This window comes from Paramormyrops kingsleyae, chromosome 23 (assembly GCF_048594095.1).
Source record: "Paramormyrops kingsleyae isolate MSU_618 chromosome 23, PKINGS_0.4, whole genome shotgun sequence".
In the NCBI taxonomy this organism is placed as follows: domain Eukaryota; kingdom Metazoa; phylum Chordata; class Actinopteri; order Osteoglossiformes; family Mormyridae; genus Paramormyrops; species Paramormyrops kingsleyae.
In genome coordinates this window covers 4,678,242-4,690,647 of record NC_132819.1, presented here as the reverse complement: position 1 = coordinate 4,690,647, position 12,406 = coordinate 4,678,242, and the positions used below count along the sequence as shown (strand labels likewise).

At 43.1% G+C, this 12,406-nt stretch overlaps 2 protein-coding genes across 4 annotated transcripts in view; both read left to right on the top strand.

Annotated features, from left to right (window-relative positions):
• Positions 1 to 302: 302 nt before the first annotated feature.
• naxe (NAD(P)HX epimerase) lies at positions 303 to 3,751 on the top strand. The gene is made up of 7 exons (XM_023830432.2): positions 303 to 479; positions 1,108 to 1,297; positions 1,443 to 1,551; positions 1,690 to 1,800; positions 2,852 to 2,965; positions 3,058 to 3,205; positions 3,403 to 3,751. The coding sequence occupies exons 2-7, from the start codon at positions 1,131 to 1,133 to the stop codon at positions 3,603 to 3,605; spliced, it is 852 nt and encodes a 283-aa protein (XP_023686200.1). The 5' UTR covers positions 303 to 479; positions 1,108 to 1,130; the 3' UTR covers positions 3,606 to 3,751.
• A 442-nt stretch (positions 3,752 to 4,193) lies between these two features.
• The window catches only part of LOC111853504 (uncharacterized), a 35,844-nt gene continuing 27,631 nt past the window's right edge, over positions 4,194 to 12,406 (top strand). Inside the window, exon 1 of one of the 3 annotated variants that reach the window (XM_023830466.2) lies at positions 4,194 to 4,377. The gene's annotated coding sequence lies outside the window, so the exon portion shown is untranslated. Of the gene's footprint in view, positions 4,378 to 5,909; positions 6,245 to 12,406 lie in introns of those variants that run through there. The other 2 variants (XM_023830463.2, XM_023830465.2) reach the window with 2 other exon arrangements.

The following is a 12,406-nucleotide window of genomic DNA, read 5'->3' as shown; positions in this document are numbered from 1 at the left end:
GGTTTGTACCCATTTAAGGAGGTCCGGGGGGTGTATTGGCTGGTTTTGATTATTGGGGGGGGGGGGGGGGTACAATCTCCCCATCCCCCCATAATTTACACTCATTCATATATGTGCATATAAACTTTAACAATTTGCACTTGATGAAATTATGTTTGTTCTTTTGCTCACTGAAGATATGACGTATCCATTTAATAACGTTTGTCTCCGGAGTAACTGGACTTTTTAAGCCTTTTACCGGTAGAGCTTTCTGATATTGGTTCGGGCCTCGTTATTTTCATCATCCCGCACACTAGGTGGCGGTATTCAGTTTGGAGAGGCCTTATTCATGTCAATAACTAGGAATGCGAAAAAGCAAGTAGACGAGTTGCTCTGTATACATTGTTTTTAAGGTTAGGTTTGTTCTGTTTTATCGTTTCTTGCACACTGGAAGATACTGCACAACGAACGTTTGGTAGTAATTACTGATTAGCAGTTAGGTAAGTGTCTCTTTGAAATATGCCCAAATAGCAAGTATAGCTAACTGACAAGTCAGGGTGCTAATAGCCAAATCTAAAGTTATGAAGAATGCATTAAACTCAGGTGTTCTTAGTTTGGTAATTTAACACCTGTCAGCATTATCCTAACTATTTTAAACTTATGTCTTCATTCTAAGATTATATCGAGATAACAACTTCATTAAATAATATACTTTTTAATTTACGTTTATATGGATTTAATCTTTAATGCTCTTTAATGCTACTTGCACTGAAATTAGAGATATGCGATAAATTTTAAAGTCAATACCGATGCAAGTACTGACGTATCGATCTACTCCTTCTGTCTGCGTGAATGTAACAAAGTTATTGCGTTTCTGCAACTCACCGACAAAGGACCCCTGTTATACAGCGCAGTCTGGGTGATTTACTCCATTACATTACTGAACAATGTGTCTCGCTATGTTTGTACCGGTTTTTACTAAAACGCGTCAATCCCAAGCTCTCTCTCTTTGCACATATATTGCTGTTCGTTTATTCCTTATACCCTTATAGCATTAATTACATTAACTGCACAAAGTCCTTTCATGATAAATCTTCATGAACTAATGAAATGATCCGAAATGCTTAGGAGTGTGAGAGAGCGCCCTCTGTATGTTGGGGCTGCGGGCTCTGGTTGGGATTGGGGTCTTGGTGACGTCACAAGGAGCCAGAGTTCTCTCTCAAAGGGCATCCTGTCCCTTACTTGGTGGGAGTACTCCTCCCCATCTGGAGTGCCCGAGACGCCTGTTGTCCATGGCCCAGCCGATTAAATACCTTGGGTGAGTCTAAACATCTACCTCTCTGTGTCTGGTCCTACCACCATGTTTAATAAATTCTGCAAAGCATATTAATTCTGTGTATATTGTTAGCATTGATGTGTGATCCCCTATGTGTGTACGCGTGCGTGTGTATTTACACGTGAAGCCAGGAGGAAGCCCAGCGCATCGATGAGGAGCTCTTCACTGAGTACCAGTTCAGTGTGGACCAGCTGATGGAGCTGGCTGGGCTCAGCTGTGCCACAGCTGTTGCCCGGGTAAAAGATGCCCCTCTGTGTTTTTGTTTATATAGTCAAACAAAATGCCCATAAATGGAAACAACGGCTGCATGCTTATGGAGTTGAAAGCATTGTGATGTGTGTGTGTGTGTGTGTGCCGTCTCCTGCTTCCCCTAGACCTACCCACTGGACTCCCTGGTCAAGCCCAAGCCTTCAGTGCTCGTTGTGTGTGGTCCTGGCAACAATGGGGGAGACGGCCTGGTCTGCGCCCGCCACCTCAAGCTTTTTGTGAGTGAGTCTTCATTTCAAGCGTCTGCTTATAAGCACCAGCACTTGTATTGTGTGCCTGTCTGCGCGCCTGTCTGTGCGCGGTGCTTTTTGGGTGCTCCATGTTTTATTGCTGGTTAGGCTCATTTCAGTGTGCGCATGTGTGTGTGGTGGTGGTGGGGGGTTCTATATATATATATATATATACACACACACACACACACACACACACACACACACACACACACCAATGCCCCCACAAAGTGATTAAACACCTGCTATTTTGACATTGTGGGGACCATTACATCAGTCCCCACAACAGGAGACTGAATTTTATAAAAACTGAAAAATGCCAAAAGTCCTGTATCTTGTTTGGTTACTTATCGTTACGGTTAGGGTTGGGTAATGGTGAAGGCTGTCATAGTTTGGATTAGGGTTTTTCCCATAGAAATGAATGGTGAGTCCCCACAGAGATATGAATACAAATGTGTGTGTGTCTCTCTCGCTCACTCATACTGTTTTAAAGGAGATGCCAGTTTTGTCATGTACAATAATTCCAAAGGAAGCACAATTGCACAGCTCATTTCCAAAGTAATTTAGCTATTTAAAATGCATCCTAGAACATGACATTCTTAATTTTTATTTTTATTTAACTCTGTTGTATATAATTGAGGTGTTTTAAATAATTCAGATCTTACATGGATTTGTTTTAGATTTTTTTCTGAATCCATTCACTTATTCTTTCTGCAGCATGTACAGCACTGGAGATTGCAGTGTGCAGTTAGTGTCAGTTAAGTTATGCTGTGTGAATCTGTTTCCCAACCTGGTCCTCAGGGACCTTCAGACAGTCCACATTTTTGCTCCCTCCCAGACAGTCCACATTTTTGCTCCCTCCCAGACAGTCCACATTTTTGCTCCCTCCCAGACAGTCCACATTTTTGCTCCCTCCCAGACAGTCCACATTTTTGCTGTCTACCGGGAGCTTGGAGGGAGCAAAAACACAGACCGCCTGTGGGTCCCTGAGCACTGGGTTGGTGGAAATGACGAGACCCATGCATCTGTCCCACTGCAGGGTTATGAGCCCAGTATAATCTACCCCAAGCGGCCCAACAAGCCCCTCTTCCAGAACCTGGTGGTCCAGTGTGAGAAGATGGACATTCCCTTCCTCTCTGAGATGCCCAGTGAGGTACCTGGGTACAGCAACCATGCAACATGCATACTGATCTACAAGCACTTGTGCCAAATCCACGGTACATGTCTCGTTTCCTGTTTGCCAAGGCGGAAATGATCGACGAGGCCTACAACCTGGTGGTCGATGCCATCTTCGGCTTCAGTTTCCAGGGCGCCGTTCGGGAGCCTTTCAACTCTATCCTGGCCACGCTGAGGAAAATCACAGTGCCCATCGCCAGTGTCGATATCCCCTCAGGTGGGCGGGAGATGTAGGGTTTCTGTTATGGCCATGAGGAGCATTGCGGCTTCGTTTTTACAGTCTAATCGCTGTTATTCCCATGGCTGCCTTACTTCACTTCCTTCGCCCAGTGTGACTTGGGTTCACAAACCAGTTCAAGAGTCATTTCTTTCCATAGCCTCCATCCTGTTCTCTCTCCATTTCCTGACCTCTAGGTTGGGATGTGGAGAAAGGAAGCCCAGATGGACTGCAGCCAGACCTGCTCATCTCTCTCACGGCTCCCAAGAAGGCGGCGACTCACTTCCGTGGCCGCTACCACTTCCTGGGGGGTCGCTTCGTGCCAGCGGCCCTGGAGAAGAAGTACCAGCTGAATCTGCCGCCGTACTTGGGCACCGACTGCGTCCTTCAGCTGACCTAGGCGTGTGGGAGCTACGGACGTCACGTGGGATGGTCCCCCATCAAGCTGTCTGCTCGTCAGAAACCGGCTGCAATGCACTTTTTTCCTTTTGCTGGGCTGATTTAAATGATTTTTTTTTTGTGAGAGAATTAAACATGTGAAAACAAGCTGCTTAATGCTGAATTATGTTGATGCAAATCACAAAAAGCTACTTATTTGCCTGTTGATAGCCATCTTCATTAATTTGATGTAAACTGACTTTTGTTGATGACAGATAAGCAGATGCATGTTGTCCAGTCGGTTCCAGACGTGGATTTTGCTCCTCTTTATGTTCACCCCAAGCTTTGTCCACACTGATAGAAGCACTTGCCAGATGAAAGGTAAATCAGCATAGAAAGGAAAAATTGTCTTTATAGCCAAAAGAATTCATATACGCACACACACATTGTGTATGCACTTGTGAGAATGTAAGTGCTACGCTATTTGTTGTAGGGCCAGCGGTCACGACCCCCCCCCCCCCCGCCAAATACACACACACACGTCATAAGGGGGATGGGGGTGGCTTTCTCACAATTACAAAATAATTTATATTAGAAAACAAAGAGTGCAGTTAAGCCAAGCTGGCAGTTTGCATACAAACGGTCTGTCAGGGACTGAGCTGACGGGGCGTCTTGGGGCTGCTCTGTCTAATCCGAGTTCACAAAAAGGCTGTGAGTTGTATGCACTCTCAGCATGGCTGAAGGAGGAAACCCTTATCGAGACCGCAGGGCAAATCATCTTGATGCAGTTTAAGGTAGGTGCAAATAAAACTCCCCATCTTGTGCTTTTGTATAGAAAGTGTTTTTTTTTTTAGCTGAAAACAAACCAAAAAAAGGCAAATCAACAAAAACCTATACAGCCTACATTTCAATTATTTAAGCAAAAACACCCTCTATGAAATGACTACATGTAACATCAACGTTATTATGTCAAGGAGTAGCCTATATACAGTATGTCAAGAAATTACACTTATTAAGAAAAATATATTAACCGATGTACCAGAAACCTATCAGGAGATAACTGGAGAAATTAAAGTTACTTCATACATATTAGATTGTTAATTCTGCACTAGTAAAAGAGTTTAAACATTAATTTTCAACCAACCGTTTTCCAACCTCTCGACGTGAGCACAATCGGCCCAGATGCCGAGTAACATAGACGACTCGGAGTGCTCACTCCCACCACAAGGGGGCACCCAACACCAACGCCCAGGACATGATCGAGGCTTATAGGCATTAGGTTCAGGATCCTGCGAGTCATAAAAACATCAGATTACTGTAAATAAATGCCCTAAAATCGGATCGTAAGAATTACCATCTGTTTATTTTCAGTTAATATACAGTATAATTTTTTCCTTTGTGAATAAATTGCATTCTTGATTGCTTCTCCTAGTGCAAACAGCTGGCGGATCCAGATCATAAGGAAAGACTGTTTCATTCCAGAGCTTCTGGCTTCCTTGCTAGAAGGATGATCATTGTTGACAGACGTCGCATACCGTTTATCAGTAACTGCAGCCATCGAAAGCTGCCCTTATCTCTGCCAGCTTACTGCCGACCAGGAAACCGTAAACTCCAGCCCACAAGAGAATAAAGTATCCCCCCCCGTTATTGCTGTTACTCACATCAGCTCTGAAAAGTCCCATCATCAGTCAAGTACGTGACATCTTCACCCAACCTTATTACTATTTTTACAACACGATTACTTTTACACGTATTTTGATAGGACAGGAGTTGGTCAACCAATGGTCGTGATTTAGTTCTGTCTGATCACCAACGTTGCGGCCCTATATATTCTTGTTTTAAAAAAACAAGAATGTAAAGGAAATATATACTCGCAGTAGGAAGCCTGAAAGGAAGGGATCCTTAAAAACCACTAGGAAAAAGGAAGAGAAACACCGCGCCGGATACGTGTCAACAGAAACCATAACACAACAGCACGTTTCTTAATAAATCACGTCAGCAGCCACACGGTGCAACTTCGGACAAGCAATGAATTATGAATGCTTTTATTTACTGGGTGCCATTCAACTAGGCCTGTATGGGGGCAAAAAAAACATACAGACAAAATGCCACGCACAAAACGTGATGTTTCTCGAAAGTTAATATATTCTGTAACCTGAAATTACAATAGGTTTGGTCACTGCGCGCACAATTAGCGAAATCGCCAAACGTGACAAATCCCTTTGAAAAGCAGACTAAAGCGCTTTCTTCAGTAATGTCCTGCCTTCTGTTCACGCCCATATAGAAAAGTTCTCCCTGGAAGGGTATATGCGATTTCATGAAGCCTACGTCCCAGTGTCTCTATGCGTTTTTTCCTTCTTGTAGGACAGTTTCCTGCCACCGCTCAGTATGAAAGGCAAAGCCGCTCCCAGCTCAGTAAGCAGCAGACCGCAGGTCGAAACATGCTGCATACACACCTGATGGATGTAACAGACTGACCGGACCCCCCGAGACGTAGCATATTCTATAAAACTCGTGGTTTATTTAAAAATAAATCCGTAGATAGTTGGTGGGTTAACACTTGGGGTATTGCAATTGTTTTTGGAGATTAATTTTCGCTGCAGAGAAGACTCTTTGGAGTTCACTCAAATATATACGAAACGTATTTTTATTGCCGACAAGGTAAGCAGATAACATGTGTGTTATTATTATTTTCAGTCGTGTTTCCTCTCAGATACTTTTAATCGTTGTAGGTTTGGAATTAATGAAATTTACTGCCTGCTTTATTTATTTGAAACTTCTACAATAAAGCGGATGGTTAGAGTTACGAGTTTTTCAAGTACATGTACCTCTGTAAAGTTACGGTGTTTTCTATATTTTAAAACCCAAACGTAAACGAAATATTGGCGGTCAGTGATGATAAATTGGACCCCCACCCCCCCCCCGCCTAAATGTTGCTTTCTGTATGCTTTTAGTAGCTGAGCGTGGAAACACCAAAGTAATAAGTATATAAAATGAATATTCAATGCAATAAACACGCATGAATTAACTCACCTATTTACGAGTGTGTGATGTGCATCAGGCAGCTTTGACGAACAGCGTGCACTACCTGAAGACTGCTGGGGGTGCCTGTATTTCTGGCTGCTGAATTTGGGTATCTAATGCGCAGCTTGTACCAGAACTCTATAGGAATACTGTAGAAAGAAAAAACTTTTTAAACGCGCATTTTAACAGTCTAGGCGTTTTATATAGACGGGCGTAACAGAATTGTCGAACTTTAAAGATCCCAAAATGTAACATGACACTTGGACTTGTCGGACTTGGACTTTTTCATTTACCTGCGGCAACATTTTCTACCAACATGCCGAAATTCCGAAGCAATATCTGACAGCTTGGGCGTCTGGTTAATTGAAGGCACACCATTTAATGCACACTTTCAGAAAAATATGTACCTTTGCTTGTCACTGGAGCTGTACCCTCAATGGTCTGCCAATTGTACCCTTAGCTGTAGATAATTGTACAGAAATTGACTCTGAGGAACATCTCTGTAGAATTGATGGTTCATTAATGTTGTTTGTACCTTTGGGATGTTCCATTTCTGTACCTTTAAAGGTACAATTACAAGGGTACAGCCCCATCGACAAGCAAAGGTACAAATTTTTACCCTTTTTTCTAAGAGTGCAGCATTTGCCAATGCTACCAACCCTGATTGTAATATATTTGGCTAGTGAAGTTTAATCCAAATGATAGATTTCGAATTCATTATCTTAATGTATCTGGGCTTGGTTATATTAATCGATCAAATGAGCACACTGCCTCCTAACCTATAGTATATTCTACATGATAATGGAAAAGTCAATGATTGATACTATGAAGTTCATGTAAAGACATGGTGAACTTCAGTCCAAGTAGCAGGTATTACTAGTGTTCTTTCTGTCAAAGGGTGTACACTGTCAGAAAGAAGTACCAATTTGTACCTTTGACAGTACAATTAACGTGGCGCTTGGGCTGTTCCCTCAAGAGTCTGCCAGTTGTACCCTAGCTGTGAATGTACCATTTAAGCAGAGATGGAGATTTCAGGTCCAGGGAGTACAAAGGTTTTGTTTCAACCAACCAGTTGATCATAAAGAGTCAAAGTCACAGAGTACTCAACTGGTTGGTTGAAACAAAACCTTAGTCTGGATTTATACACTCTGGACCTGAAATCTAAAGCTGTGCATTTAAGGTACAGAACTGGACTTCGAGAAACATTTTTACCATTGGGGGTACATTAATGTTGTTTGTACCTTAGCGTACAAAACTGTACCAAGGCTGTAGCATTTTTCCTGATGGTATATAACTAGTTAACCTGACTTGTGCAAGGTGTTGGGGCTCCATTTCACAGGAGCCAAAAGTCAAGTGTCCAAGGCCACATTCCCATTAACACGGTTTTCTTGAAATTAAGCTTAGAAATAACTTTTTAATGACTGAATGCTTTGAAACAAAACAAACAGAGTTTTCTTATTACCTAGACATAATTTAAAACAAATATTTGGAGTGGGACTTCAGTATTTAGTTCTCTGCCTCTGAAAGCCACAGTGTGTAAGTGATTTCATTCTTCCCAAGCATGAAAGCCATTGATTGAACTAATTATTTACACTTTATTTAAACATTATTTAAACTTTATTTAAGTTAAAGAATCAAACTGTCCCTCAGTACTGAGCCTGAAAATGTGCCAAAAGATGATACTTCTCTTTTCAGTTTTATTTCACTGACAACATGCTTTATGTGCCTGAGTGCATTTGAGCTTCTGAGCAAAAAAGCTCTTCCTCCCCCTTGGGACAACCCCAGTGACACAGCGGCAGAGAGGGAGTTTGGGGTGGGCCAGCCATTACTTCCTGTCCTGATAGGGTCTGGGCTCAAGGCCCTCTCCCTTCCTATGGTGAGGTTACTCAGCAGTACAGAGTAATTCTGGTTGTTCTGTGGCTGCTTCTGAAAGACAATAGCAAAACAATCAGATCTATGTGTTGACTGACCCCAAAGACTTTTTTCCCTTTTTGCTGCCGTGGATTTAATCTGAGACGTGCTGGCAGAAACACAGCAGTGCATATCGTTTCTCAGCGATAACACATGAAGGATCAATTGACAAAACACATGGCCTTATTTATTTTAAGGGACCTCTTTTATGGGATTTATGTAAGAGTCTTGTGTGGTTGTAAAATTGATGCCACATTCCGTTGTAGTTAATGGGAATTAATTCAGGAAAGTGATTCATTTCTGTCCCTGCATTCCTTTGTGTGACTATTAAAATCATGCAGGCCTGTGCCTGTGCACTAATTAATTGGGTGATGGGTTCAATATTTGTGCATGTGGTTGTTGGTTTGATGTTGGGATGAACAAGAGGAGGTCTTTGTCGATGAGATTAGAGTGAGGAGGGACCTTCTGACTTTTGGTGGGTGCGGGGTGGGTGGTTAGGTGAACAGGGCGCGTGGGGTGTAATGCGGGGATCTGGAGATCCACCATAGGCCAGAAACCTTCCGATCTTCACCCTGCAGTCAACCAATCATCTCAACCAAAACCTACTGATAAACAAATGCTGTCTAACATGTCTAACGTTTTCAGAAAGGAATTATTTTTTCCCCACTGTTAGATATGATTCGTTACTGTCTGGAGAGTACATTGTAATAAAAAAAATTGTACCGATAAACTTTTGAAGGATGTGTGTGAGATCTTTGGTTGAATGTCAGAGTGCAGATATTCCACACTGCTGGTTTAATTTATGATCACAGGTGTCCCCGTATGGTGGTTTTTGCACTTTAAGTGTGTTCATTGGCGCCCGTGTAATGGATAACCGGCCCTGTGACGACGCTCTGACTGGGGGGGCCCCCACTGACGGGGGGCCCCCGCTGACTATGGCTCTGGATAAATGTGACCAGCTGGGTGGCTTTCAGATACTGGGAGCTGCAAATGACTGTGTGACAATATGGTGTCTTTGTGTTTCTGGATTCATTTAAACCATCTTTACACCCTGTTTTGTGTCTGGCAATAAAGTCTTGTTTTTATTGGAGCCTGGAGCTGAGACTCCTTTCTGTACTTTGTTTAGCTGTCTCCCCTACAATTTGCTGTCCTTCTTATCTGCTTAAGGTGCTTGTCTCTAACTAATCCGCAATGGTTGGAGTGAATGTCTTATTTCAATGAATATTTACATCTCATGATGGTTTTATTTTAGTAGTAGCTTAAACGTTTTAGTCTGTCTTCATATTATGAAGTTTACAGTTCACCTAAAAATGCAATATATATATATAAGTGTGTGTGTGTGTGTGTGTGTGTGTGTATACATGTAGATATTTTAAGATCATAAGTGAAGAGAAGATTACGCTTGTAAATGCAACACTATACCATGTAATACTATACAGTACTATATGTAATACAATGCTATACAATACTATATGATACAATAATATACAGTACTATACAATACCCTGTTTTGTCTGATAAGTATTTTATCACCAAAACATCTGAGGTTTTTATGTCCATAAACATCTCGATATGCTACAAGGATCGGGTTGACACAATGAATAATAGACATCTTTTTCTTTTGTTTAATTGTTTTATTTTGCCGTTTCCATGGTTTTATTATCTGCATAAATTGCATTAATCAGATACTCCTTTATCTTTAGTTTACCTGGTTTTAAACTTATTTTGTAGATGCACCGTGTCCTAGAGAAATGCGAACGTAGCAAGAGATTAAATATGATGGCAGCCAACCCTTCAGAAAAGAGAAGTAATCAGGAGTGTGGAGGAATGCTGAAATGCCTTGGTTTCAGTCTTTGTTTTCACATATATAACTGAATTACAGGTAAAAATAAGATGGAATATATTCCCAGCGTGATGGAAATCAACATTTGTGCAACATCTTGGTGTCATTTAACGTATTTGAATATGGTAACTTGTGCAACAGTCGGCTTTCCATAAAAACAAGCAGGCACAATTTAAATTAGGCTGTGGCTTTTAATATGGCCAACTGCACTTTTATATAATCGGTGAAATTCAGGCAGTGTAGCCATGGAGAGGGAATGTTTGGAGCCTGAAGGCATGCAGTCAGTGGTTTGGGGGTAACAGACCCCATTTTCTCAGGGCCTCTGTTTTCTCCCTGGGACAAGGTCTGGCAGAGTGACCGTGGTCAAACAAGGGTGAACGCAGAGGTGCTTTTTTTGTACCACAAAAACCCCAGTGAGTGGTGTAGGATCGCTCCTTCGGTCTTCATCGCGCTCTTGGGTGGGAGGACGCGGTGGATGAAGGAGGCGCCGGGAATTAAAAACCGGTGTCTCAGCAGGGCTGTGGCTTCTCTGCTGGGAGACGGTAATAAATGGGGCGAGGCAGACCCCAGTCCCCCGAGACCGAAGGGGGCGCCCTCTGATGGGAGTTGGTAATAAATGGGGCGAGGCAGACCCCAGTCCCCCGAGACCGAAGGGGGCGCCCTCTGATGGGAGTTGGTAATAAATGGGGCGAGGCAGACCCCAGTCCCCCGAGACCGAAGGGGGCGCCCTCTGATGGGAGTTGGTAATAAATGGGGCGGGGCAGACCCCAGTCCCCCGAGACCGAAGGGGGCGCCCTCTGCTGGGAGACGGTAATAAATGGGGCGGGGCAGACCCCAGTCCCCCGAGACCGAAGGGGGCGCCCTCTGATGGGAGACGGTAATAAATGGGGCGAGGCAGACCCCAGTCCCCCGAGACCGAAGGGTGCGCCCTCTGCTGGGAGTTGGTAATAAATGGGGTGGGGCAGACCCCAGTCCCCCGAGACCGAAGGGGGCGCCCTCTGCTGGGAGTTGGTAATAAATGGGGTGGGGCAGACCCCAGTCCCCCGAGACCGAAGGGGGCGCCCTCTGATGGGAGTCGTAGTAGCGTTTCGTGTTCTAAAGCTAATTAATTATCAGTTGAATTGCTCTCCTGCTCACGTTACTACTAAGTCAACCATTAGAACTGGCCTCTCCATTACAATCAGAAATGTTTATTTATCGCTAAGTACTTTTACAAGTCATTTTCTTTGGGGTGTCATACAAAACGGTCAAGGACAATCAAGACAATATAACAAAATTATGTGCATAAATAAAATAATGTTCCTAGTGCAGATAATGTCTATAGGCTAAAGAAAGGTGTTTTTCATTTGCGTCCCATTCCATTCACCATTTATACATCCATGTTGGCATTTTAACCTTGTTTAGACAGTTTGCCTCATTCTCTCAGTCACTGTGGATCCATTTCCAGGTCCATCATCTTATCAATACCAATTGAAAATTAGTTTTCTCAATCACTATGAAGATACAAGTGGAGTTTTATTGTCCACAATAATTTTTCTCTACTATGGGTTCTGTAGAATAAGTAGTTTGCCATATGGCAAATGATTTAGGAGTAGCTGGTAAAACTAATAATAATAAAGCAATATTTAGCGTGAGAGTAGCTCTTTCTGAAGCTTTTTACTGAATTGTTTCCAGTTGCTGGTCTCTCTCACACACGGCCCTGACCAATCATGCATCACGTCGCTCAGATTTTACTTTTGTGCCGTGAATTTACGGCGTGTTGGCTCCGGGTGAACTCGAGGCATTCCCGTAAGTCACACGAAAAGTAAAAAAAAAAAAAAGTTGGCAATTGCCCTTTTAACGAAAGGCAGCCTTGTGGTGTTAGTCACTGAGCGGGAATGGTTTTTCGGGACAAAAGGTATTCCCATCCTGGAGCATCGGGGAATTTGCCGGCAAAGTCCTGGACTTTGTCAGAGCATCCCCATGTGACTTGAGCGGGTCAAACGGAGACAAAATACCAGTAGGGCCTTGTGATGGCATAGATTAACCCCCCCCCCCCCCCGCCC

Coding starts and splice junctions, on each gene's coding strand:
- naxe (XM_023830432.2), top strand. CDS start 1,131: ATGTTGGGGCTGCGGGCTCTGGTTGGGATTGGGGTCTTGGTGACGTCA. Junction 1,801..2,851: donor CCCGCCACCTCAAGCTTTTT/GTGAGTGAGTCT, acceptor GTCCCACTGCAG/GGTTATGAGCCCAGTATAAT. Junction 3,206..3,402: donor CAGTGTCGATATCCCCTCAG/GTGGGCGGGAGA, acceptor CCTGACCTCTAG/GTTGGGATGTGGAGAAAGGA.